Below are 25,024 nucleotides of genomic sequence, written 5' to 3'. Positions count from 1 at the left end.
TGTTGGCCAACTTGCCAAAGACAAAATGCGGCATCGCCGTTAGTGCTGAAGTGGACACATGCTTGGTGTTGCTTTCCCCCAGTAGCATGTGGAAAAGATTAGGTAAGGGAGGTGGCTCCTGCTGCGGGGAGTTATTCACGCTTCAGAGCACTTGAAAGGTATGCTGCTTCTCGCACATCGGTGTGAGCGCTGCTAGAAGGGGTCTAGGAAAGCTGCTTTATCGAAAAGCGATGCATATCACCGCAGCTGCATGGTTTTGCAGTCAAAACTGATTTTGCAGTCAAAATCAGTCCTCCGCTTCGGTTTATGCTGCGGCTGCCAGTAGCCTCAGAGAAAACGGCAGCTGCCGATCGTGGTTGTCTCTGGCGTAGGTCCCTGAGGATCAAAGTGACAAACAAGAAATCCAAACTACCAGTAACTTTTTTCCGGCGGCATGAAATTTTCTTTAATGGAAACTGCGCTGCGCGTGTACTTCATTTCTGTTGTTTTGGGGTCACTATTATTGTCTTTCAAGAGAAGTAAAACCACTGGGAATGGAAGCCCACCTTTTAAGATGCCTGCACACCCCCGCCGGGCGCCTCGGGGTAACCCTCGCTGCCAAGAGACGCCGGCGGCCCCGCGGGAGGGCCGGAGCCGGCGGGAGGTGTGGGGCAGCCCCCTCCTCCGCCCCGGGCGGCCGGAGGGGCTGGAGGAGCGAAGGAGTTAAAGGGAGGCGCTTGGGAAATCTGATGCTAACGAAGCCTCAGGAATGTTGCACATTTCCATTCCCCTCCAGCTTTCGGAGGAGGTCAGTCCCCGCTGCGGGCAGCCGTTCCGAGGAGCCCAGCCCGAGGCCGCACTTGCTCCGGGCGCTGCCCCGCACCTTCCCGCAGGTTACGCGGGGAGACGGCGCGGAGGGACGGGACGGGGGCGGTGTGAAAAGTTCTCCCCGATTTTGGGATGCTCTGGCGGGACCTGCAAAAACGAGGGGCAGAGGGATGGGATGGGACGGGACGGGACGGGGCGGGGTGGGTGTGGGTCCGCAGCTCTGCGCACCCCGGGCTGGGGCGGCGGGAGCGGCGGGCTCGGGCCGCCCCGCACAGTGGGGCTCCGCAGCTCCCCCTGACCCGCCGCGGCCTCTCTTCTCTTGCAGGCGCGGCCGGAGATGCCGGGGAGACGGCTGTGGTGGGCGCGCTGCTGGCTCGGCGTCTGCCTCTCGCTGCTGGGCGCGGGGGGCGGCCCGGCCGAGCCCTGCCGCGGCCCCCCCTGCGGCGGCGGGGGTGGCGGCGGCGGGGAGGCGCCCCCGGCGCCCTGCCGCGGGGCCCGCTGCGGCGGCAGGGCCGGCCGCCCGCCGCGCTCCTTCCTCCACACCGCCACGCCGCTGCGGCCGCCGCAGGGCAAGGCGCCGCCCGCCGCCCCTCACGCCGCCCCGCCGCCCGCCGCCCGGGGGGCCGCGCCGGAGTCCTGCCCCGGCGGAGCCTGCGCCGCCAACGGCACCCGCCGCGACTGCCAGGGCCTGGAGTGCCGGCTGCCGCCTCGCCTGCGCCCGCGGCCCCGCAGCCCCGGCTGCGCCGCCCCCGCCGAGGGCTGCCCCGAGCCCGCCCCGCTGCGCGCCGCCGAGAGAGCCGCCCACTTCGCGGGGGACGACTTCGCCTACGCCGGCCCCGAGCTGGGCGGCGGCGCCCTGGGGGTGCAGCTCACCTGCGACGTGAAGCCAGGTGCGGGGCGCCCCGAGGGGGCCGGGCGGGAGGGGCCGCCCCGGGGGGCCGCGGCGGCGCGGCGTGGCTCGCCGAGAGCCGCGGTCACGGGTGTGCTGGGTCTCCTCACGCCTGGCAGGGCTCGGCGGAGCCGAGGGACTGGGGCACCTCTGGGAGCCCGGCCGTGAGGGCGCCGGCGCGGGGACACCCGACCTCCTGATTTTGGGAGAATTCGGGGGCAAATCTGGCACTGGTCTTCGTGACCTGGGGGGAACTGCTGCCCCGGCTCCCCTCTCTTCTCCCCTTCATCCTGCCGCTGCATACATGTGTGCACACAGGAGACCCACAGCAGATGAAACGTGGCAAAGCCTTTTTCTGTGCTGTTTTTAAACAAGAGTAAGACCTCTACCCATCTCTCCCCTCACAATCTGGTAGTTCTGGTGGTTTTAATTTATACCAACATTATACAAGGCTTCGGTGGAGTGTGTGTACGTTCCACACCCACGATGAATGGACTGGTGCTATTGGTAAGAAACTTGCTGCTGCTGACAAATAGTCTTGCTGTAATAGCCAGCAAACAAACCCCCAAACCCTAAAGAAATTAACGAGCCTGTTTTACTGCACATCATTCAGAACACTTGTCTGTCAGTTGACAAGAGCACAGTTCTGGTCAATCTAGGATCCCTGTAATAGCCAGGTATGTCCATGATTATACCCACAGGTCAGCGGAAGGTGTTTTGTAATTGCCTGGGATTTGTGGATTTACCCACATGAAAAGCACCAGCAGATCTTTAATGACTGCAAAGCAGTTCAGTTTCTGTTAAATGCCTTATCTGGAAGTTATAAAATGTATGAAGAAGTGTGATTTATTTTATTCCCCATTGATGTGAAAAGCTAATGGAAAGCATGAAGAAGGTAATTTAAACGTTGTCATGTGTGTGGCTAACCCAAGGGCTGTGGCTGCTTCAGACACCAGAGCCCATGCCAAGCCTCATTAGCAGTGTCTACTTAGCAAAGTGACAAAGAAACGTTTCCTCCAAAGCAGACTCAGCTCTTAGTGGTGATTCTGTCCCAGGGCTGAGATTTAACCCTCCCTGTGCCTACTGCAGTCAAACTGTCTACCTTCATCTTGCCTGATATTGCCCACAGATGCCTCACAGAATCTCTGTATGCTCCGTGACCAAAGGTGGACAGAAAACAGAGTAGTCGGTATGGTTAGCCTCCATTTTCTCTGCTTCTGTGCATACTCTTTGTACTATCATCATAACCGCCATGCCTCCCTTTTTGCAAAATGACCCAGATATTTGCATTTTCTTTGTCCTTACCAAAATCTATCTCTATGTTATACAAGCCCTGGGAAATAATAAGGGCATTCTGCATGGACAGAAAAGACTAATACTTCACGGATGGTGTTGAAAGCAGACATTGTGTATCTACCTGAAGGTCTTACAAAGAGCATGCAGCTCAGCATGACCTCTTTCTCCAAGCATCATCTTGTTCTTTGGCCGTCTTCAGAGGACCTGGATCAGTCTGTGCTGCCCAGTCTCCAGTACCGTCAGCACTTCCAGCTAACATGGTAAGTTACATGTACCCCTCATCTCCTAGGCCTTAGGGTTAGGTCCTCTGTCCCCTCTGACGTGGGTCAGAGGAAAACAGAATAAGGGACATTAAAGCAAAAGGGTTGGAGGGTGAAGACACTGGGGGTTTTGGAGACTCGATGCAGAGTTCACTGTGGTGTTCCAATTTTATGCTCTTTGCAGGCCTCGTGCTGGGTGAAGTCTTGGAGGAACAGAAGTGTGGTTAGAAGTTTCCCTTACCAAATCCTTGACTGTGTCAAGAATGGATTATACCTTAGGGCCTGTGGCAGTCATGGATTTGTGCACTCATCTCCTTCCTGTGGCAGAGAGAGCATCCTCTATGTTGGAGGGAAAGCAGCGTACAGCACTGCCCACTAAACTGCGTAATCTCATGGAAGGCACTGTCATCATGGAAGCACACAGTGGGCAAACCTGTGATAACACGTGAGCTTATGTGTGTGAGGGAGCTTTCAGATGAGGACAGCTGCACCCTCAGAAGTTCTCCGCTCTCGCTGGTTTTGCCTTTTGGCCAGCGAGTGACACCATTTGGCACCAGCTCACACCCAGGCCCACTGCGGCAATCATGGCTGCAGTTGGTGTGGATGAGACCTGCTGTAGACATACTTCTGTCCAGCCTGGACGAAGAACATATGTACTTGTTTTGCCCATTCCGAAGACTGGACCCAGGCCTTCACAAGGCATTTTTCTCTCCTAGGAGTGGAAGAATAGCATACTGGTTTCATCAACAGCCAGCAGAAATTCCACGTTCTTGGCATCAGGAGCAAAAATATAAGCCGTGTTGACAGTCTTTGGTTTCCTTCAAGTCAGGGTACAGGCAAGCATCCAGTATTCTGCTCTGCCTGCAACCTCTTACATTCCCTGCATTTGCCTGAGACCACCTGAACACAGGTCAGTGGGTTTCCTGCATTAGTGCAGAGGGTACATTGTTCAATCCCCATTTGCAGGTGGAATGGTGGGTCTCAGAAATGAGCATGGTTCTGCATAGCAATTCTAGCATGGCTTGTCTACTAGAACAGAACAACAAAATGTGATTATCAGACATCTAATTAGGGGAAATGCTTTTATGGTTGTCTGGGGAGAGCTGCTACTCAAACAGCATGGAGTGAACACAACAGGGCAAATGCAGGTAAGGATCATGAAAAGCATACTGCAGTTCTAGTCTTCTAAAGAGCCCTGCTAGGGGAGACTGAGAGCTCGCTCAAGAGCTGTGCCCAGGCTGTATGGTGGAGATGATGGCTTTCCTGCCATGAAATTTTGTGGATAAATCTCATTATGCAGGTGTGGCAGGAGTCCATCTTACAGATGTGCAGTGCAGATGTAACTTCATGGAGAAGAATCAGATTCAGAAGAACTGCCGGTGGTGGTTGGTAGTGTGTGGGGACCAGGAAAAGTCCCTCTGAAGAAAATCTAGGGACTTCTTGAGTGCAGCAGTGGATATGCTGCAGACAGGCTCAGCTGAGCTCTAGGAGTCTCTGGGGTTAGTCAGAGTGCACAGAGTTGCCTCTAGCACTCAAGAGTGGCTGCCGTGTGTTCCCAGTCCTCTTCGCAGTGCCTTGTGAGGTGAGACTGCACCATGTGCTCAGCATGTGACTTAAGTGATCAGGAGGCAAAGAAAATAACAGCAGTATTTTTTTTCCTGTGCACAGTACATCTTTTTGCTTTACCGCAGGGTGATGTCTATACATTTTATGGACAGTGCAGGTGTATGCCTCCAGCCCAGGCAATCATTAATTAATTTTAGCCTCCAAGAAATCCAGGAATGTCATGCAGTCAGAAAGAACACAAGTTATGACAGATTATCTGCTACCTCTACATCCTGCACCATCCTCCTAATTCTTCCTCAATTAATCAACCTGAAGGAGGTTTCTCTGGCAGCCATGTGCAGAGAATTTGTCTTGGGGATCTCTAGTGGTTTTAGATCAAGGATAAAGGCACATTTAGTTCCTGGTGGAAGAAAGAAACGTAAGGCTGCTGGCCCTTCATTTTCATGTCTAAGGTGCTATAGCTGAAAACAGAAGAAATGGTCTATTCAGGAAGAAACAGGTCAGTGACTGTTCCTGTCTTTCTCTTGCTTTTAGGGGAACATTTCTGTCCGGTTACCATTTCAGGACATCACACTAAGGCTAGCCGCATGGGGTGTTTCTTTGCCATTGCCCTCTCCTCAGACATCAGGGGAACTGGAATATGCTGCCTAGGTGACCCTGAGGCCATTTTTCTGCCTGTATTAATTCACTATCCACAGGTGGAGGCCTGGTGGCCCACCCCAACCTATGACTACTAACTCTGTAACAATGCATGAGTAGATTTGTAATTATTCTTCAGTCGCTAAGAGAGACCTCCCCTCCAGTTTACCTGTCAGAGGAGGCTGTGTTTTAGTGAGCAGAATAATCTTTTGTTCAACCTGTTGTGTAGCCCCATTCATGTGAGGTGCAGTCTACTTGAATGCTTGCTGAAGACCATGCCTGATGTCAGCCCTCCAAGTCAGTGGCCAGTATCAGAGGCTCTAGCTGATTCCTAGCACTGTGCCTGTGTTTGCAGGCTCATCTGCATGAGGCAGGTGACTGTTACTCCCCATCAGCTAGCTGCCTGCCAGAACCAGCACAGCCCTTCTATGGGGGTCACACAAACATCTTCATCATCTTTTCAACCAGTATCACTACAGCTACTATCTGGAAAGCTCCTGCCTGCGCAGCTGAACCACTGCTTCTGTTGGCCAGGTGAAGATGCCGGATGCAAACTTGTACTCCCTTTTCAAATCAGATGAGCCCATTCCTCTGCAAGATTGTCACTGCTATTTCTCAGCAGCACCGTGAGTACACCTTGCTTCAGATGAAAGACTGGCATCCCAAAAGAAGGAATGCACAGGACCTGTTTTTGTTGCCTTACCATTTTGTGTTCCCCTGTGTTTCTCTTCTCTCTCATTAATTGTCATTAAATCCTTAATTTTTTCCCATCAGACCCATCTTTCTGTTGTTTTCTTTTGGGCAGACTTCTCTGCAGCTGCAAACACCTGCATCTGGGCAAAATAATGTGCAGCTGCCATACCTATCTGTGCACTGAGCAGTGCCTGCAGCCCACTGCTCTCATCTCCTGTGGTTACCAGGAGCAACTGACACCATCAGATGGCTCTGTGGTCTCTGGTCCCAATGAAGACCTTGCCTTCCCTTCCTCGCAGTAGCATGGCTGCCTGCTTTTAGCCTCTGCCCCTTGTGCAGTGCCAGATTGTGCCTGAGGGCTACCTTGCCCATGCAGTGTGCCCTCAGGATGACGTGTCCTTTCCAGGTATACTAGGGAAGTGCAGCAGAGGATCGTTTGTGATATTGTGTTTGCACTATGGATTGATCCTTGGAGCATGGAGCAGATAGATGTCTGCAAACAGATCTTGCCACGGCTGTGTGTGGTGTGTATGTGCAAGGAATGTAATACTGCATCTGTGGTCATGGGAACATCTGAGTGTTGCTAGTGGGTGTACCTGTTTGATGCTTGTCTGGGCAATGTGGAAAGGTACTTAAGTAGGATTGCTAACATCTACTTATGTGTAAACATCACTTGCGGTGAAATTCTGATAATTTTAGATGTATGTGATAGAGACATCCCTATCTGACATGTTCACCGTGCCTTACCTTTATATAGTTAATGGAGAGAAAGATGGCCACATTTAGGGCATTCTGCATCTGAGTTATTTTAGACTATAGATTTTTTTTGGCAAACAAGATATCCCTTCTCTTTAACAGATTGTAGTGTATCTTCAGTAGAGTCTTCTCTTCCATGCAAGAGCTTTATTAGTCTTTCTGTTGCTCTGGTGTTGTGAACTGCCAGTAGCACCAACTATACTGTGCAGCGAAGGGCCTCTTGTACCGATAAGTATAACTTTAGTCATAGTATTGCAAAATGGGTAAAAATGAAACAAAAAAAGAGTCAAAAAGGACTTTTTAGGCCTCATATTCTCACCAGCTGAGCTTTAGACAGCCAAAGGAGCAAAACTAATTGACTGACTGGAATGTAGCCATTGTTACAATGGTCCGTAAGACTGTTTAGGGCAGAGATAATAGAAAGCTGGTCTGTCGTGAGTAAGCTTCACTGCAGTCAGTACTTAAAATTATAGCTGTTGTTACTGCCAGCAAGCCAGACAATTACTGTTTGAAGACAATGCTCCTTAAGTATGTGCTTAAAAATAAGGTCTACTTTATGTCTCTTATTGAATCAGGGCTTTAGTTAACCTTTGTTTTCTCTAATAGCTTTGCTCATGTGTGAGAAAAGCCCAGATTCCCAGGACAGGAAGAGCCCAATAACCCTGTCTTAGAAGAGTCTGTATTCTCCCTGCCTAGACATTTGTGATGGCTGGAATAATTCCAAATGTTATTGTTATTGGTCCCCGAATCTCAGCCACTGAGAACTGGAGGAAAAGGGGTTTTGGAAAAAAGTGGTTTGGTAATATATCCTTGACTGTAGGATTCACTCCCTCTCGCAGTTCCCCAGAGGCAGTTCCCCAGGCTGACTTTTAAGTGGTGCAGTTGGACTTTTCCTCACCTCCATGAAGGTTATTTCTTTTTTTCTATTTCATTGAGAAAGAGCGTCAAAAGGCCTGGAAAGGAGGAGTTTAATGCTGTTACTTGCATTACTATTTGTTCCTTACAAACCTGGATTTGTTAACATTTCAAGATTAAAGTCAAGATCATCTCTCTCTGAAGTTGCTGATAAAGGCAAACATGTATGCAGCTCATTCAACAGTAAATGTGATGGCTGTTAGTACTATGTAGCCATTTCCTAAGAGAATGCGTTTAGATTTTACGTTTTCTAGTATTATAAGAATATTGTGCTCATTATTTACTATATTTATATTATTTTTATTGATAAACGTATTGCAGTACTAGCATGGAGCCCTGTTCTCACATGTGATCCCAGCATGTAAGAAATCATATTAATGCAGGGCAAGAGGATGAAGTCCCTCTCAGAAAACTTAGAGGGAGATCTACCAAGAAACAAGTAACAGTAGTCAACATGGTAGCCAAAGCCTCAATATGTCAGCTTTCATCAGCTGTTTTTCTAGGTGCATATGCTTTATTTGGCCAGGTAAGTCATCTCTTGCTGATACATCGTGTAGTCCTTTTGCACTGTGTTGTCACTTGTACAGCCAAAATACTTGGCAAAGACCTGTGCTTTTCTGCCTGTATTCTGCGTTGTAAGCCAGACTTCTGAGAGCAAAATGTTTTGTGAAAAGGAATTTGTTAATGTCTTTCCAGCCTCAAGCACAAATGGAGCCCATGTAGGTTGGTGAAAAATCTTGATAGGCAATCACAGTGTGCTTGTAACTGTCTTGCTGCCCAGTATCTGTCAATGGGCTACTTTCAGGCAAATTTGACAACAGGCAGAGGTATTAAAAGTAGGCAAGGTTGTATAAACTTTGTAAGAGGTGGTTAAAGTGAGGAGAGAGTGGAATATGAGCATTTGGAAGTTTGTTCTAGCTGGCAGTCCTTTTGGCCGGTAGGAGAAAAGCAGCTTGGTGTTGCTCTGTATTCTGAGGAAGAAAGGTAGCAAAGGTAGTGCTACTTATTTAGCCAGTTAAATGAAGACACAAATCCACAGGGGATCGGATTACATTGGTTCTGCTCTTCACAGAACTACTTTTTCATGTTAGGAAAGACATCTGGGGAGTATAATTTACCAGAAATTTCAAAGTCTGGAATTTCCAACTTGGATGGGGACGGTGGCCTTTCCTGGATCCTGGTCTTCACTTTCTCAAATCCAGTACCCTGCAAACTACCTTCATATTTAAGTGAATACTGGAAAATAAAAATTAATGTGTCTTGTGCCATGAATAAAAGTATCAGAACAGCAAAATATTTTAGGAACCAGAAACAGGAACTGGCTATGATCTTTTTCATTGTCTCATCCCTGATGTTCTGCACTTGAAGAAAATTCAGTGCTGCATAAGAACAGGTGAGTGACCATATTGGATTCAGGATTCTCAGGCAGGGTGGAGCAGCAGATACTAAGGAAAGCATGGCATGATATTTGCCTAGATAATTTTTCCAGCTCCAACAGTTTGTTGCTCAAATTTCCTGAACCTTATTGATGTCTGTGTATCAGCTAAAGCCCCAAATTTATTTTATTTTATATATTGAACCAGCAACTTTCTGGACCTGACTGAACTTTTAATATGTATTGGAACTGCTGTCTTCATTTAGTATCCCCTAATTCTTGTATTGGAAGAAGGAGTGAAGAGTCTTTCCATATCCGCTTGCTTTATGACACTTGTAATATAGCACAGTTGTTTGGTTTCCCTTTTTTCCCTGAGCCTGAAAAGTCCCACCTACTTTCTCATATTGTAGCAGTATCGTATGATAGATTTTCCTTGCTGCCCTTTTGTGAACTTTTTGAGTTCTTCTGTGCCCTTTTTTGAGATGGGGAACCAGGACTGCGTGCTGTATGAAAGATGCTGTATTGATTAATATAATGTCATCATGATCCATTCTCTTTTGTTACATATTCCTCTTCTGATTAGTCCTAGCATTTTATTTGCCTTTTTGACCTCTGATGGACACTGAACTGATTATTACATGGGTCTGTAGCCTAACGGCTATATCTAGATATATTACCTCAAGATTGTTTCCAAGTGGTGGTAATAATCTACAAGTACAACACCGGATATAAAAAACTTAGATTTTTTTTTTTTCCAGTGGGTGCCTCATTTCACCTTTATCTCCTTTGAGTTTCTTTTTGCCGTTTTACTGCTGCTACTCAGTATTATAGACTCCTTTTGCAGCTCTTTGCAATTGACCCTTACTTTTACTGCCCTTAATATCTTGGTATGCTCAGCAAGTTTTATTACCTCATTTTATCGCTTCTACAGTGAAAATTGACCATTTGCTCTTTACTGTATTTGAGCATAGGAATGATTAATTTGTTATTGAACCCCAGTGATGATTAATTTATGCCTGGAAGCAGGGGGCTTGATTACAACTTTTTTAATGTCTACAACCATAAATGTTGTTGCTTATGAAATGGAAGACCTTGTGGTCCCATGAAGGGGCTACAATGATAGTAAAGGAACTGCCCTTATAATCATGACTTAAATTTAGTGAGACTTTTCATTAACTTCTTAAAATTTGAATGCCTTTGAAGAGATAATACAGCAAGCTGGAAAAATACTTTTCTGGGACAATAATCAATCATTTGTATTTCAGGAGAAAATGAAGTTCCATCTGAAGATGCCCTAATACTACAGCTGCACCTTGCAAAAGGGCATGAGAAATTTACTGAAATGCTAAAAAGCCAACAGCAGATCATTGTCGACTTGCAGCAAAAACTTGCTGAACAGCAGCACGTATTGGTTAGCCAGCAACAGGAGATTCTTGAACAGCAAAGAAAAATGTATGAGCAAATGGATCTGATCAAAGTCCAGTATGGCATGCTTTTTGATACAGTAAAACAAATGTCATTTCAGAGTTTGCAAGAAGATATTCAAAATTATTTTGAAAGTCATCTTCAAGGACTTCAGAACCAGGTCAGAAATCATCTCCAGAAGTCATACTCTGTACATAAAGTAGAAGTGGATGCAAAAGTGATTAGTGTTGGGGAGTCTTTGCTGGACTGTGGCCTTTGTGAAAGTGATGAATTTTGCAATTTCCAAAAGACACCTTCACAATGTGAAAAATGCACGTTGTGTCCTGCTGGCTTTTTCCAAATGGCTGAGTGTTCTGCAAACTCTGATCGGATTTGCCAGGTGAAATATAATTCTGTATCTTTCAGTTATTGTTTATGGAGTATTGTGTTGGACATACTGGGGTAACATTCTGGAAATAACTACTTGGAGAGCTAGACAGATCCAGTTTGAAGCATGTGTTTTACTAAATGGGTCTATGGCTTCAAAGTCTGCCTGAAGTTTTTTGTGGGTTTTCTCTTTAGGATTTACTGCTCTAAACGGGGCACTAGTTTGTGGCTGTTGGGTGTGACGTTTTCCCAACCCTGACAGCTGGCAGGACCTTGATTCTTTTCATCATGGTAGGAAAAGATGTCCTAAAACATGTATACTTATACATGCTAAATTTGTTTGTTTAATCCCAATCCACTCTACAGGAACTCCTAGTCATCTCTGAAAAGCAGAGGAAAGCTTTACGAAGCAAAATTGGGGGTCAGATATTTATTTATAAGTTCAGAAACAAAAGCTGTCAGTTAAAGCAAATGTACAAACTAGTTCCAGCTTAAACATGACATACAACCGTATAAAAATATAGAACATGGATGCTTTTATTATTAAATACATTTTCTTATAAAATACGTACGCAGCATATAAGCAAAATAAGATGGCTTTTTCGTCGCTTTTTCATATTTAAAAGTCCTAGGATATATGGGGAACTTGATATTTAAAGCAGTGTCTTGTTTACCAAGTGTTGCCCCCAATTCTTAGCTTAACATGAGCCCAGCTGGTGACCTAAGCCTAAAATACTGAGAAGAGAACCTGAAAGAGTCTGTCAGGTTCACTTTCTGCTAGTCTCAGTTTTCTTTAACACTAGCATTTGAATGCAAATGTAGCCTGTTATTCTTTCCCCTCTGCCTGCTGTAGGGTGAAAGGAGGGCTTGTTGACAGGAAATACTACTTTACCATTTACCTGTCTTGTGTGTTTTTCAGTTAGCACCTTCCTCCCAGACTAAATGTCTTTAAGGGCCTTCCCTAGCACTGTCTCAAGTGTTACAACGTACTTAAGACCAATCGAGTGATGCATTGCTCTCAAGGATGCCATACTGTCTTACAGAGCTTGCATTGTAACAAGTGTTAGCTGTACAACCAATCCATTTAGCTTGTCATCTGCACACTACTGGCTTTCTGTGGACACTGTGCAGTATTTTTGGATACGCTGTTAAAATGGGTGACAAATCCAAAACAAGGTGTCTTGTTTCCACATGCTTATGGGATGAGCCCCCTCTCCATCCCTACATATGCCTTTTACCAGCAGATGGGTGTAACAGAGCCTGCAGGAGTGCCTGTTTCAAATTTAAGTTGTTGCGTTAAAGTGTTTCAATACAATTCTTGTGATTTACAGGACAGAGATGAATGCACTGAATCTCCAAGCATTTGTGGTGAGAGGGTAAAATGCCTGAATACTCCGGGTAAGTTGTATTCTCTGATAATTACAGACTGAAGATAATTAGATCTTCAGGAACAGGCCAAAGATGCAGATAAGGGCTCAGGCCTGTATGTTTGTGAGTAATGACGTGCTCAGCTTGTTGGTATCAAAGGGGTTGAAAAACACTCAGCTGTAAGTTGATAGCACTTCTTGTGGACAATAGACTATTTAGGACATAATATCCACTAGGAGCATTGGATGGTCCCTTTTACCTTATTTTCATGGGGGTTTATATGCGTTGGTTTTAATTTTCACTTATGACCTCACTTCCTTCTTGTTTATGCTGGTGCAAATGGGGTTAAAATCAGCTATTATTCCTGATGGAGAAAAATAGTTGTCATTTTCCTTTTGCTGCACTGGGGTAGATATTTGATTTAATCTAATGAAGGTTGTTATAGGGCCTTCCTCCATCAATCTTACTCTCCTTTAGAAACAATATGGTCAAATACTGAGGAACGATCAACAGATTCCATCATTTGTGGGGGCTTAGGGGAATTTTTCAGACATTTAAGGACAGATTTGACTGGAGTTCTGCACTGCAGACTTTGCCTTCATTAATTCTCATGGCAGTCAGACACAAAAGAGCAAAATTAGTAGGCATACTGAGCAAATTATATCTAGGTACTAGGTTTCTTTCTACTTGTATGATTTTTGGTCAGCCAAAAAAACTTGAAAGGAACTGTGATCAAATAGAGCATTTCACCAGTTGTGCCTGCTACCTGAGGACTCCCAGTCAAATAACCGAGGGAGGGCTTCATTAGGTTTTATGTTTTTCCTCCTCTAGACTTATTACTTGTAAGAACAGTGCAGCCTCTCTGAGGGGCAGGGGCTGTTTTCAGCTGATTCTGAGTGATTTTTTACTATTCCTGCCCTGCCACTGGTGGAGAAAAAAGTGAGAGGAAATTGATCCTAGGAAAGGGTTAAAAGAGGACATGGGCTCACTTACATTGTCCTTACTTCCTCTGGGCAGGAGCTGTGGTAGGTTGGATGGTATTACTACGAACACCACAGAAAACTGGAAATGACTAGAGGAAGAGAGCACTTAGCGATGCCTTACATGGTAAAGGCTGTAGAGGAGGTACCATCAGTCTTGCTATTATGAAAGAGGAGGCAAGACACTTTTAGACAGCCTTAGTGGTGGGCAGTTAGTGGCAAGACAGCTTAGGGTACAAAATTTGAGACAGAGCATTGGAAAGGTGTAAGGCTTTGTCTGCTCTTTAGTAAGAGACTGGGTTCAGTTGAGTTGGTGGTTTTGTGGAAGGAAGCCCACAGGGCCCCAGCCCTAGGAAGGGAGAGCCACCAATGTGATAGTCAGTTGGTGTTGCTCTAGTCTGTGGCTTGGAAGAGGGAAGGCTGTAAGGAATTTATCCAGTGGGCTTGGTGGTGGGGGGACCCAGATCAAGAGCGGGTCTATACAATTGCTGGAAGAAAGTAAGTGAGGGCAAAATACTGCCAAGAAACAGACGGATAGTTGTGATGTGTCAGACCACAGGAAGGCCGTAGCAATGTATTTAAAACAAAAGGACTCTTCCCTTGATCTCTCCTCTCCTAGTTTTAATGGTGGTTTGTAAAGATGTGAGAGCAAACTATTTCCCATCACCTGGAATATCCTGTCAACATTGTCCCTGTCTGTCATGGAAGAGAGCATTCTTTTTATTTTTTTAGAGAGGACTGCTACTTTCAGCCTGTCTGTTCATGATAGCTCATTATCTTATACAAGATGCAATTAACTTGTCAAAAAGGAGGCTCAAACTGAACGTCTGTTTCGGGTAATGTAAGGGAGACAGGGATGTGATCTGACATATGAGTTCCAGATGTTGTATGTGGTTTCTTGAGCAGCACGCAAAGACTTTTGCATCTGTAGCAACTCCTGTTCATGGTACAATATGAAGGGAGACAGAGCAAATAACAATAAAGGAACATGCAACTAGGAGCATCTCTTTCTTCACCCTTCCGCTTTCCTCTACATCATACCTTCTTCCCTTGCTACTTTTTCTTGATTTTATCTGGGATGAGAGTTGTTAGGTTATTTGATTAAAGGCTAGTCATCAAGGAGCAATGACAGTTGGAGGTACCTAATCAGCAAAAATGGAGTCCAGTGCATGGTTTGCTTCTTAGACAGTCAAGGGAGTGTGGTCAGACTGTTGTCTTTGGTGTGAATCCACCAAGCAGAGTCAACCAAAGGCACTTCCGCCACAATGCCATGCAAGCTAAAGAGGACTTACTGTAGAACTTACTGTGGGATGCAGGGGGAAGAGGAACGAGAACTTAGACAAATAGCCCCCAATATGTAATTAGCTGTGTTGATTTGTGATGATCCAAATTTGACATAGAGGGTTTAAAAAGAGATGGATTCCCATACTTAATCTGCTTGAATGTCACCTTTGCATCAGGCAGTTATTGGTAGTAACAGCAGAAAAATATATGCATGGCTTACTCTAATTACCTTGCAGTTGCCTGGCCTCCACGAATGGTGAGAACTCGCAAATGGGCTGCAGAGATACTCAATTTCACAAAACCAGCTTGAGTACAGCGGGGCTGCTCACTGTTAAACTAGGTGCAGCAGTGCCCAGAGCAGGAGCGAGGCAGAAGTGGGAGAGGTTGTCAGGCGGTGAAGAGAAGTAGGGAGCAGCACAGTGTGCTGCTGTGCGGGCTTCCTGATGTTTGGCTATTGTCTGCTGCTTGACCTGTCCTGGGAAAAGGGTAGGATGCTGCTTTTGCCACTGTGTCCACAGTATGAAGCATTCTGTATGCTGCTTTGATGTCACCTATTTGAAGTACATACAGGGGAAACACCTGCTCCAGATCTAATCAATAAAAGACTAGACAGCAAATAGGTGAGAGTAGTTACCGTATGTATTGGTAAAACTTGATATTTATCAAAATACTTAAATGTACATTAAAATATTTTAAAGAAGCAAATAGCACAAAAAGTATTTCTAGACACAACTGCAGATCTTCTCTGCTACGTGAACCAGCTGTATTTGTGTACTCAACAGCAGTTCATCCAGTATTTCTCAGTGATGGGAGAGCCATTGATATGAGAAGTAGAACTGGTAAAGAAGTGACGTGAGCAATTACACCATGGTTAAAACTGGTTTCAAAATGAATGTTTGGGATTTTTTTTTTTCCTGTATTCCCTCTAGAGTGTTCTTAGTTGAAACAATGTGATCTTATTTATTGGGCTTTTGTTTCTCATAAAAAAGCTGGACACTTTCAGGGGAACAAAGTGTTAAGTTTCTCTTGACTTTTTTTCAAACAAAAAAATCTTACTGTTCTGCAGAGAGCTCTTTTGGGAAAATGATACCTGGTCTCAGAAAGAATGTTCTCACATAATAAATTGTATAGTTCTACATGTCAGTGTTAGTGGAGAATCATCGCTTAAGCGAGTGAAACATAAATAGATGAAGAGATATGAGGATGGATATATGAAGCCTGTATAAATTAACACAGTGTCTGGTGTAATATCAAAAGTTAATTTTAGCCAATATTCTGACATCCCTTGTGGGCCAGGTGCATGTGTACTGCTATGTCTTGCATTTCACAGTATGCGTGGTGAGCTTTTCTGCCTGCATCAGCAGTCTGCATAGCCAGCTCCACCCTGGGGTTAGCAATGGAGAAAAATGGCTTGTTGGGGTCCACGTCAAATGCTGTAGTCCCAGTCTCAGAGCAAATCCCAGCCCAGATATAGCAACTTCCCAGCTGAAGAATAAAGCAGATGTACAACATGGTATTTAGATAGTAAAGGATATTTAAGAAGAGCTATAAGAAAGATGATTATTAAGTTTTGATTATGGTGGTAAAAAAACAGAAGTGCACTAGTGATTAAGCTTGGAGGCACAAGCTGCAGTGGTTATTTTTTAGGGTGCCTCAAATCTTGTGTGTTGATTTAGATCCTGAAGGTTCTGTGCACAAAGGTTTTGGGCACCGGTTGCTCCAGCTGGAGGCATTGACAGCTGGCAATGCTCTTGGAAAATTGCCATAGAAAATTACAGGCTGTTTTTAAACCCTGCTCTTTGGGTGTGCATTCTTTGATCCAATGAGGTCATGGTGTAGCGTTTAACAGCACAGAATTACTTTATGTCAAATAAAGTAATTTCAAATGGCACCTCTAGATATTCTCTTTATTGTTTGCAGCAGTGTTTTATTTTAACTTTAGACCATCACAACCACTGCTGTCCTGTGTCTGAAGGCAGTGTTTTTCCACGTTTTAAATGTGTGGACTTCTGCATAATGATTTTAAGCCTGCTGTTTACAATTTTGTTTTTCTTACTTGTCTCTTGCAGGTTCTTTAAAAACTGTACACAGAATGCCCGGGGTCAGTGTCCCTTGGGTTGAAAAGCACTGCTTTAGCAATCACAACTACATGACCAGGCAGACAGTGCACATTTCTCCTTGTATAGGAGAACTCTCCATTAGTTGAAAATATCTTTGCTGCTTAGTACACCGGTTAGTCACCATGCCTTTTACTTCAGGGAAGGGAGAGAGTGTCTTTGGAGCAATGTCTTTGTATCTGATCCATCACAGGTTTTGATTAGGTTTACCCCTATGTAGCACCTTTCCCACTCTAAACCACTGGACTTGGCTTGGGCAAGGTGAGTTACACCTAATATTTCCTCTGTTTGCTGTCAAGGTTCCTTTAAGAGCACAAACTGATCTACCATCATAATTATCTTCTGTTTTCTCCCGTATGATTAGATCTGTTATCAAAAACACTTGATATGTGGAGTTGTAGAGTTCTTATTTTTAGTATTTTAAAGGTATGACAATAAAAATTATCTGTTTCCTGTGAACAGGTGGTTTCCGATGCCTTGGAATTGCTGAGAAAGATGCAGCTTTGGGAATGTGTGGAGAAGAGTATTTCTTTAATAAGGAAATGCAGGAATGCCAAGCATGTTTAAGATGTGAAGATGGAATGGTGGCCGTGCCTTGTTCTACTGTCAGTGATACAATTTGTTCGGCAAACAGTGAAAACAAGCTCTCAGAGTCTTGGGTTGCAAACATCGTTCTACCCTCTGTAAAGTCTGGCATCTCTCAGGTCTACTCTGGCTTGAACTTGAAGATAAAGGGAAAGGTTCCCTGTGAAATCCTATCCGTTGAAGATAGCAGCCTGGTATTCAGGCAGCATGGTCTGTTGTGGACTGACCTAAATTTTGCAGTAAAGCACAACTGCAGGAATTTTTTACAACTTTCCTTAAAGCTAAATGGCAGTGAGGAAGGCTATGAACTAAGTGGTGTTCGCATTGAACAGCCAGAAGGAAGGTACTTCCAGAGCACTAGTTTAAGCAGTGCTGCTGAAGTGGAGCCCAGCCAAACTCTTTCTGTGTATTTGAGGAGCCCAAATCAATTCTGCAATCAAAGTAAAGACTTAAATATTTATGATCTTAATACCCCACTAAGTTTGTTTTGGTTGTCCCACGACACGGGTGCTGTGGCACTCAGCGCACAGATGTCAACAGCAATGCATTACCAAACCAACTATCGACCTACCTTTAAAATAATTTCTGTTTCTGACCCTTACATGCTAAGTTTATCTCATGATGGAAGAGCTATAAAGTTCACTGAAACTGGTGTTGTCAAATTTGTGTTCCACCAAGCACTGTATTCCATGGGTCATATGTGTATCCGGGAGGGCTTCTCCTTAATTTCTTACATCAATAGGAATGGTACCAACAGAGAATTAATGAATGTATTTAAATCTGGGGTAAATTACAGAGACACATCAATATCTGCTTCTGGGGCCACAAAAGTTGGTGCTGGAGATCTGATTAGCTTTGAGATACTTTCTCCTGCACAGTGTAATGTTCGATATTTTGGAGATAGTTCTGGAATTAGTATGTTTAGCCTCATGTGGATCCCTTCAGCAGTTTCTAGTGCCATATCAGCCACAGTTTCTGTTACAGGTCTGCCAACTGGTGCTGTGAGAAACAAATTGCTGGATTTCACCCAGGTCTCATCCAATGAGAAAGAGATACAACTGGTTTCTTCTGGACAGCTTGCTCAGAAGTATTTCATTTTTACTGAAAAGGGAGTTGCCAGCCTTGCATTTAACTTAAAGCTAATCCACTCATGCAATGTGCTCAAAATGACTCTCAATCAGTTGACCATGGATCACATGCAACCCACAGCAATTGCTCAGCAGATTGGAGGTCAGATGCCAGAGGGAAGCATATGGACCAGTGTGTCCCTCCGTGCATCTTTTGAAGTGCGTAACGGAACACTGATATCAGTTTCTCTTGACTGTGTGCGTGGAAGGATCAATCAGATCACTCATGAACATGGAACCAGTATATCTATTTTATGGATTTCATCTTAATTTCTGTGCAGTGAAGTTAGCACAGAGTTGAGATTGCAATTGCATTTGGATTCTACTCTGATTCTATGCATATTTGACACCTTATACTGTGTTGATGTGAGCAGATTGTTCCACTAAAATGCTCTCCATTTTAGGAATATTTAAATATAATCTTAATTGAATGATAGTATTTAAAGAAGAGAGAGCTTTCAGTGTTCCAGAATTTTACTTCTGTTAACATCTTCAGGCAGGGGAACCTTTAATTCAGATCAAACTCTCTTGTTTTTAATAAAGCAGTCTCTTAAAATTGTTTATTTCTGGACCACAAAAAATTGCAGGTGAGGGTAAATACATACCTAGTATGTAGTGCTTCAGCTGAAAGCAGTACAGCCAAATATTGGAAACCTGCTTTCAGTTTCTTTGCTGCAACAGGCTAATAACAAAAACCCACTTTGAGGCTGTTTGGTCTCCATCTTACAAAATGTTGTGTTTTCTATAAATGGAGAGAACATGCCTGAAACTAGAGATGATAATATGCTAACACTGAAGTATACATGCTTAATATGGTAGAAATGGATGCGGGTCAAAAAATAGAACATTGTTTTTACAACAAAAACATTGGAACTAATGACTGTTCTAATTTCATTTGGAAATAATCTACATTTAATTAATTTGGGAAGGCTTTTTCCTGTTTTTAGTTTTGCCAGTGAAAAGTTGCAGGATGAGAAGGAAGGAAATCTATTCTAGAAAGTAAGAGTAATAGGAGAAAAGAAATTAGTATTAAAAGAATGTCTTGAAAATTAGACTTTTGGAAATTAAACAAATTTCTATTCTGTTTCTTATAAATGACAAAATATTTTTCTGACCAAAAAGGAAAACAATTTACAAACATATTTATTTTGCTGACGGATACTTAATTTAAAAACATTTGGGTTTGTGGGTTTTTTTGATAAATCACTGTTAATTCAAAGAAATGGTGTGTTCAGTGACACTGATTTTTGTTTTCTCCCAACTCTTCCATCAAACTATTCTTTCTTTTTCTAATCTACATAGAGTTTTCTCTCTCTTTTTCTCCTTTCTCTTCCACAAATGGTGCTTCACTCTCCTTTCTCATTCTTTTGTTAGGAGTAAATGCCGTGCTCTGTCACGTAGCTCGGCTCTTTCTAGCCTTCTTTTACCACTCCGACTAAAGAACAGATCCATGTATGTCACATACGTAATTATAGAAGAGGGACATTAATAATGCACTTGCAGGCTGCCTTACATCAACCTTACTGAAAGAAGGAATATTACGCACAATATAACTTTAATGTAGGTGCCTGTCTGAGTATGTATATCTAAAATATGTGTACTTTCCTCTGTTCTTCACCTCTTTTGGGGTTTGTCACACTGTTTTTCCTGTATAGTCTCCTAGAATTTTCTGTAAAAGAATGAACCCAAGTGCAAGACTTCTACCTGGTCATTCTGTTTTTACTTGTAACTTTATAACTGTGTCCGTAACACCGAAGGTTGTCTTTCTGTCACCTTTTTTTCTTCAAGTGTATATTCAAAGATGAAGGCTTTGGACAAATTGTTCTCCTGCTCCAAATAGAGAAGAGTTTTTCTTGCTTTCAGCTGCAAAGTCTAAGCAGTCCATCTCAAGATACCTCACTGGGCATTGTGTTGAAGCCAGCGTAAGTCTGCAAACCACAGTAAGTTCAGTCCTGGTGTCCCCAAAGTCTCTGACAGAAGTCTCTGAGCCCGTGTGTAGCCAGGCTCTCATTTGATTTCGCAAGGTCATAAGGAAGGATGAATTAAAGCTAATATTAAAGGTGTTCAACATTTGCAAAATACTGTTATCATTACAGGGATATTTTGTAGTGGTAGAGAGAGACTTCTGGAAGGAGAGCTTGTGTATCTGTTATATACACAAGAGCTGCATTAACTAGGAGCAGAGCAGTTTTTCTGGATGCTTCACTGTGGAAGTTTACTCAGACCGAACAAAGATGAAATGCCATGGGAGTTAAAGTTTTCTGATATATCCCTCTGCTTTGTGTAGAAGGATGCATGTGCTGTGAGAGGACCTTTGCAGATAGCAGGCCTGGCTATTTCTAAGGTAAGACTTCAGGGGAAGACAATGTTAGAGAAGGCTCAAAATGATACACTTACGTTTTTGTTTTAGAGAAAGTGAAGAAAGTGACTTTCTCACAGACATAACCCATTATTTTCCTATGTTGTTCTGTGCTGTGCAGTTGTGTTAAAGGCTGCCACTCCCCAGTATAATGACAATTTAAGTCATTCTAGATTTAAACCTGTGTAGCAGATACCAGAATCCGATGTTAGATATAACCTGGTGCAACTTCAGTGAAGTGCAGATGTTACTTGAACATAAAAAGCATTTGCCTTTATATAGCATATAGAAATCTAATGACATGATTTATATGAGTATACTTTATTTGAGTGAGATTGTGATATCAGTAGAATTTCTTGGATATGGAAGAGACTGATGCTCAAGTCCTGTATTATGCGCATATTGGTGGTACTTGCATTTAAACACACCGGTATTAAATGATACAAAAACTACTAGGGAGGTACAAGTGAATAGTATTTCAGCTAAGAGAGGTTTCAGGGTATGAATTCTTCAATGTAGTAAATTTTCTCAGAGGATCCTGGGCAGCATGCCCATAATTGCCCTTAAATTCAGAGTAGATTTTTAGATGCACAGTGGCAGAAATGCAGTTTTTTGCATCCATCTGGTGTTGATAATGCATCTAATACTGTTTTGCTAATGTCATCTGTGATAAGGTACTCACATGATGGGGGAAAAAAAAGTCTTATTAACTGTGTAGTATTAATTGCAACTTACAGCAAGCTTGGCCTTATTTCAAGCAAGAAAAGGCTGGTCATCTGAGCCTCTTTTGCATCTCTCCCTTTTGGAAAAAAAAAAAAAAAAAAAAAAAGCCTGAATCCATAGTTCAGGCCACTCACTGACCTTGCTTATAGTATAATGAATTTGGAGTGTGTTGGAGTCAGTGTGGATTTATGATAGCCTAATTAACAGCATAGTATATAGCCTTTGCATCTATGAAAATGATATATATTGCCTCATACCACGCAATGTTAAGTGGTGCAGCTATGATCCTAAGTAAGATAAGGTTCAAGAGGAATCAGGCAGTGTACAATGAATGCTAATTTTATGGCACTTATCCCATTTGCTGTAATAAATTGCATGTTTTATTGACAGGTATATCTTATTAATTATATTTACAACTTTTGAACTTTTTTGTTCATTTTTCATATGGTTTCTTTCTATTAGTAGCACAATATAATACTGTGAAGTACGGAATTCATTTAAAAACTTTTCTTTTGCATCTTTTCATACCATGTTCGTAAATATGGTTAAAATAGCTGGAGACAGTCTCTCCAATCCTTTCTGCCAGAGAGTGTTTCCAATGGAGGTATTCGTAAAGTAATAGCATAAGTCTGAGCCTGGCAGAATCTAGCTGTATAGAAAGGGTTTAAGTTAATACATCCAGGAAGGCAGGTGGTTATTTCACTTATATTATGCAGATAATGAGCAACAGGTTGTTATAGAAGACTTGATCATTACAGAAGGAAAATAATTTACTGCTGCTCATACGGGAGGAAAAAGGATTTGGCCTACAAAAACCTGCGTTGTTTTGTATTGTGAAACATTTTGCAAGTTCAAAGGTTTTACCTGAATATATTGCCTATACAATTTTTTTTGTGCTTTCTATGAAGTCAAAACTGGGCAATATATGTTAAGTCTATTTTAATATTGTGGATGCTTCCTCTGTTCTGTGGTCTCTGCAGATGGCAGTACACTGTGAAAACTACACTAGTTTCAAGTGGTGCTTTTTTATGAAATTTCCTACTTTTGAAATATTACCTTGTTTTAAAAATACTGTTTAGACACTTGCCTTTGTTAATATTATGTTGTAATATGTTTTAAGAGAACTTTACTGAAATAAAACAATAAGGCTTCATTGGTGTGTTTGTGCTGTTCTGAGGAAGACTAATTGCAGCTATTGCAATTTTGACGCTTTCGGGGCCAGGATTTCACAGATGTTATCTGAATTAGTTACCCATGTTTGCTGAAGTGGCACTAAACAAGGACAGTAATAACACACACTTCTAGAGATCATTTAGTCTACCCATTTTCTGTTCCCTCTGTTGTAACTGTAGATCTGAGAAGATGAAAATTGCATTTGATGCTACTATACTAATAAATACTTGTGTCAAAAGAGCAGTACAGTTTATCTTGGTCATTGCTACCACACTAGTAATACAGGGAAGAAAAATGAGAATGCATTTTTTTAAAAGGAAAAAATTTGTCTTGCCTTGGTGCTTCATAGGCTCTCTCATTTGTGGAAGCTTTGAAGGTGTTGTGGGGCATCCTGGTCAGACCTTTGCAGTAGTACAGCTGTGCTTTTGTCAGGGTCTGTGAAAGTTACAGCTCGTGTTCTCAGGAGAGACTCTTGATGATTATTTTAAATTATACAACTGTGTCTTCTTTTCAGAGATGTTATTGTTTATTAGATCTGAATGAAAGAAAAAAGAGAAATTTTGCATGATATGTTTTTCACCAATTGCATTTGTACTGACTTGAAGGGCTCAGAAAAAATAATTCCTATAAGAAGGGGAGTACAGATGTCATTAACGTAGCCTAAAATAGCTAAGGGTGAAATTCAGAGGAAGGAGAAAAGAAGTATTTGTGAAATACTGGTGAAAACAGAACCATCCTTCTCCAGGCTGGATCTAAAATTGCCCCTTCTCTTCTGGCCTTCAGCAGCTGATATGGTTTATGCCCTTTCCATAACAGTGCAAACCACCTTGATCTTTGACTGCTGCGTGCAATGGCTCTCTCAGATTCACCCTATGCTCCTCGCCAGGGGTCTGACATTCACTTGTACAACATCCATACATACATGTCTAGAAGCATGCTGCGCAACCAAGCCTGGTGCCTCTTCCTCTGCTTGGAGGGTTTGCCTTAAAATAAGACAGTATTAGCTGTGGCAGTGCTACCTGACAGAATTCAGTAGTAAGCGGGCCTCAAAATAGTCGTGTTGCCAATACGCTGGACTATAGCACCTCTATATCTATACATGTACATGTCTTTCACTGACTGTCTCTGGATGTATGAAAGCTAAGTGACTGTAAAAGGGGGATCCAAGACAGCTCTTGTTTGCATTAAATAATTGATTTGTTACTGCTAAAATAGAGTTTCTTGGCCAGCTGTAGTTTGTGTAGCTTCCTTCAGTCCTTCCTTGGAGCTCTGCACGCATGTTGTGACCTGCGGGATTTGCCTTAGCAGAAGCTTGAAGTAAAAGCTTGTCATGTTAAATGTATATATCCTTGGGTTAAATAGCATTTTCTATAAAAGAAGAACTGTGGAAAAGGTATTTTCCAAAGTTTCTACATCTTCTAATAAAAACAATTTCTCTGACTTTCCCCTTTGCCATTTTAACACTGGAAAGGTAGAGGAAAGAAAGGGAAATAAGAAAGTGAAGGTAGGGGGAATGCAGATGAGAACTTTCTGAAAGAAATCCTTGGGTTTTTTCAACCAGTTGTAGTTTAAAATTTGTTCAACTGAAAATTATGTGTCTCATATTTTGCTTCATCTCTGTCTCTTCATCAAAGCACTTCCCACCCACCAACTTCTGTAAACTTCAGTAGCATTAGAGTATCCTGAATGTGCTTAAGTATTTTGCTGAGCTGGAACATTAGTTGAGTAACTGGGTTAATTAAGTGCCAACTTATATTGGGAGACCTCTGGATATACTTGCGGGTTTTGGCATGCAAACCTCAGTTTTCGTCATTACCTCGTAACTATGTTTGTATTGGGAACTGCTTCTCATTAGACAAATGAACCTTCTCTGAGCTCCATGGTATCAACACTTGGTTGCTAATGGTACCTAACATTGCTCATTTAAGTCTTCTTTGGGTATGTTTCAATTATACTTCAGTCAATAGTGTAGAGATGTACTAAGTGTCTTCAGGACCTCTGTACATGTGGGATGTCAACAGAGTGTTCTTGTCACAGTTAGTTTTTCCTGACTTGCTTCATTGTTTTAAATCATAAGTTGAAATTGGTTCAGGATTCCATACGACATCAAAGCAAATGTGACCTGGTGAGTGATTTAGACTGGTAATCACATCTGAGTTACACGATTGCAGCCTTCTCTTGTAGAGTATAAAAAACTTCTGAGAATATTCATAGATTAAATGCAGATTTCTTGCATAAAGAGCTGGACGTGCTTTGCATCAAACTCAAATAAAAGCCTCATACTCTACTCAGAAGGTCAAAAAAGTAAAAAGATTTACTAC

General features: G+C 42.9%; 1 protein-coding gene and 1 long non-coding RNA gene across 2 annotated transcripts; both read left to right on the top strand.

Moving 5' to 3' along the window:
- Positions 1-533: 533 nt before the first annotated feature.
- LOC135311797 (uncharacterized) lies at positions 534-22,683 on the top strand. Its single transcript, XM_064441825.1, has 5 exons — positions 534-872; positions 1,133-1,697; positions 10,462-11,000; positions 12,319-12,385; positions 17,199-22,683. The coding sequence occupies exons 1-5, from the start codon at positions 534-536 to the stop codon at positions 18,716-18,718; spliced, it is 3,030 nt and encodes a 1,009-aa protein (XP_064297895.1). The 3' UTR covers positions 18,719-22,683.
- Positions 1,724-6,232, top strand: LOC135312111 (uncharacterized). The gene is made up of 2 exons (XR_010371769.1): positions 1,724-3,252; positions 3,437-6,232. It is a non-coding gene; the product is annotated as an uncharacterized LOC135312111 (long non-coding RNA).
- Positions 22,684-25,024: the final 2,341 nt, after the last annotated feature.

Source organism: Phalacrocorax carbo, chromosome 2 (genome assembly GCF_963921805.1).
Source record: "Phalacrocorax carbo chromosome 2, bPhaCar2.1, whole genome shotgun sequence".
Taxonomy (NCBI): Eukaryota; Metazoa; Chordata; class Aves; order Suliformes; family Phalacrocoracidae; genus Phalacrocorax; species Phalacrocorax carbo.
The sequence above is the reverse complement of the archived record's forward strand: the minus strand, read 5'-3'. Positions and strand labels throughout refer to the sequence as shown.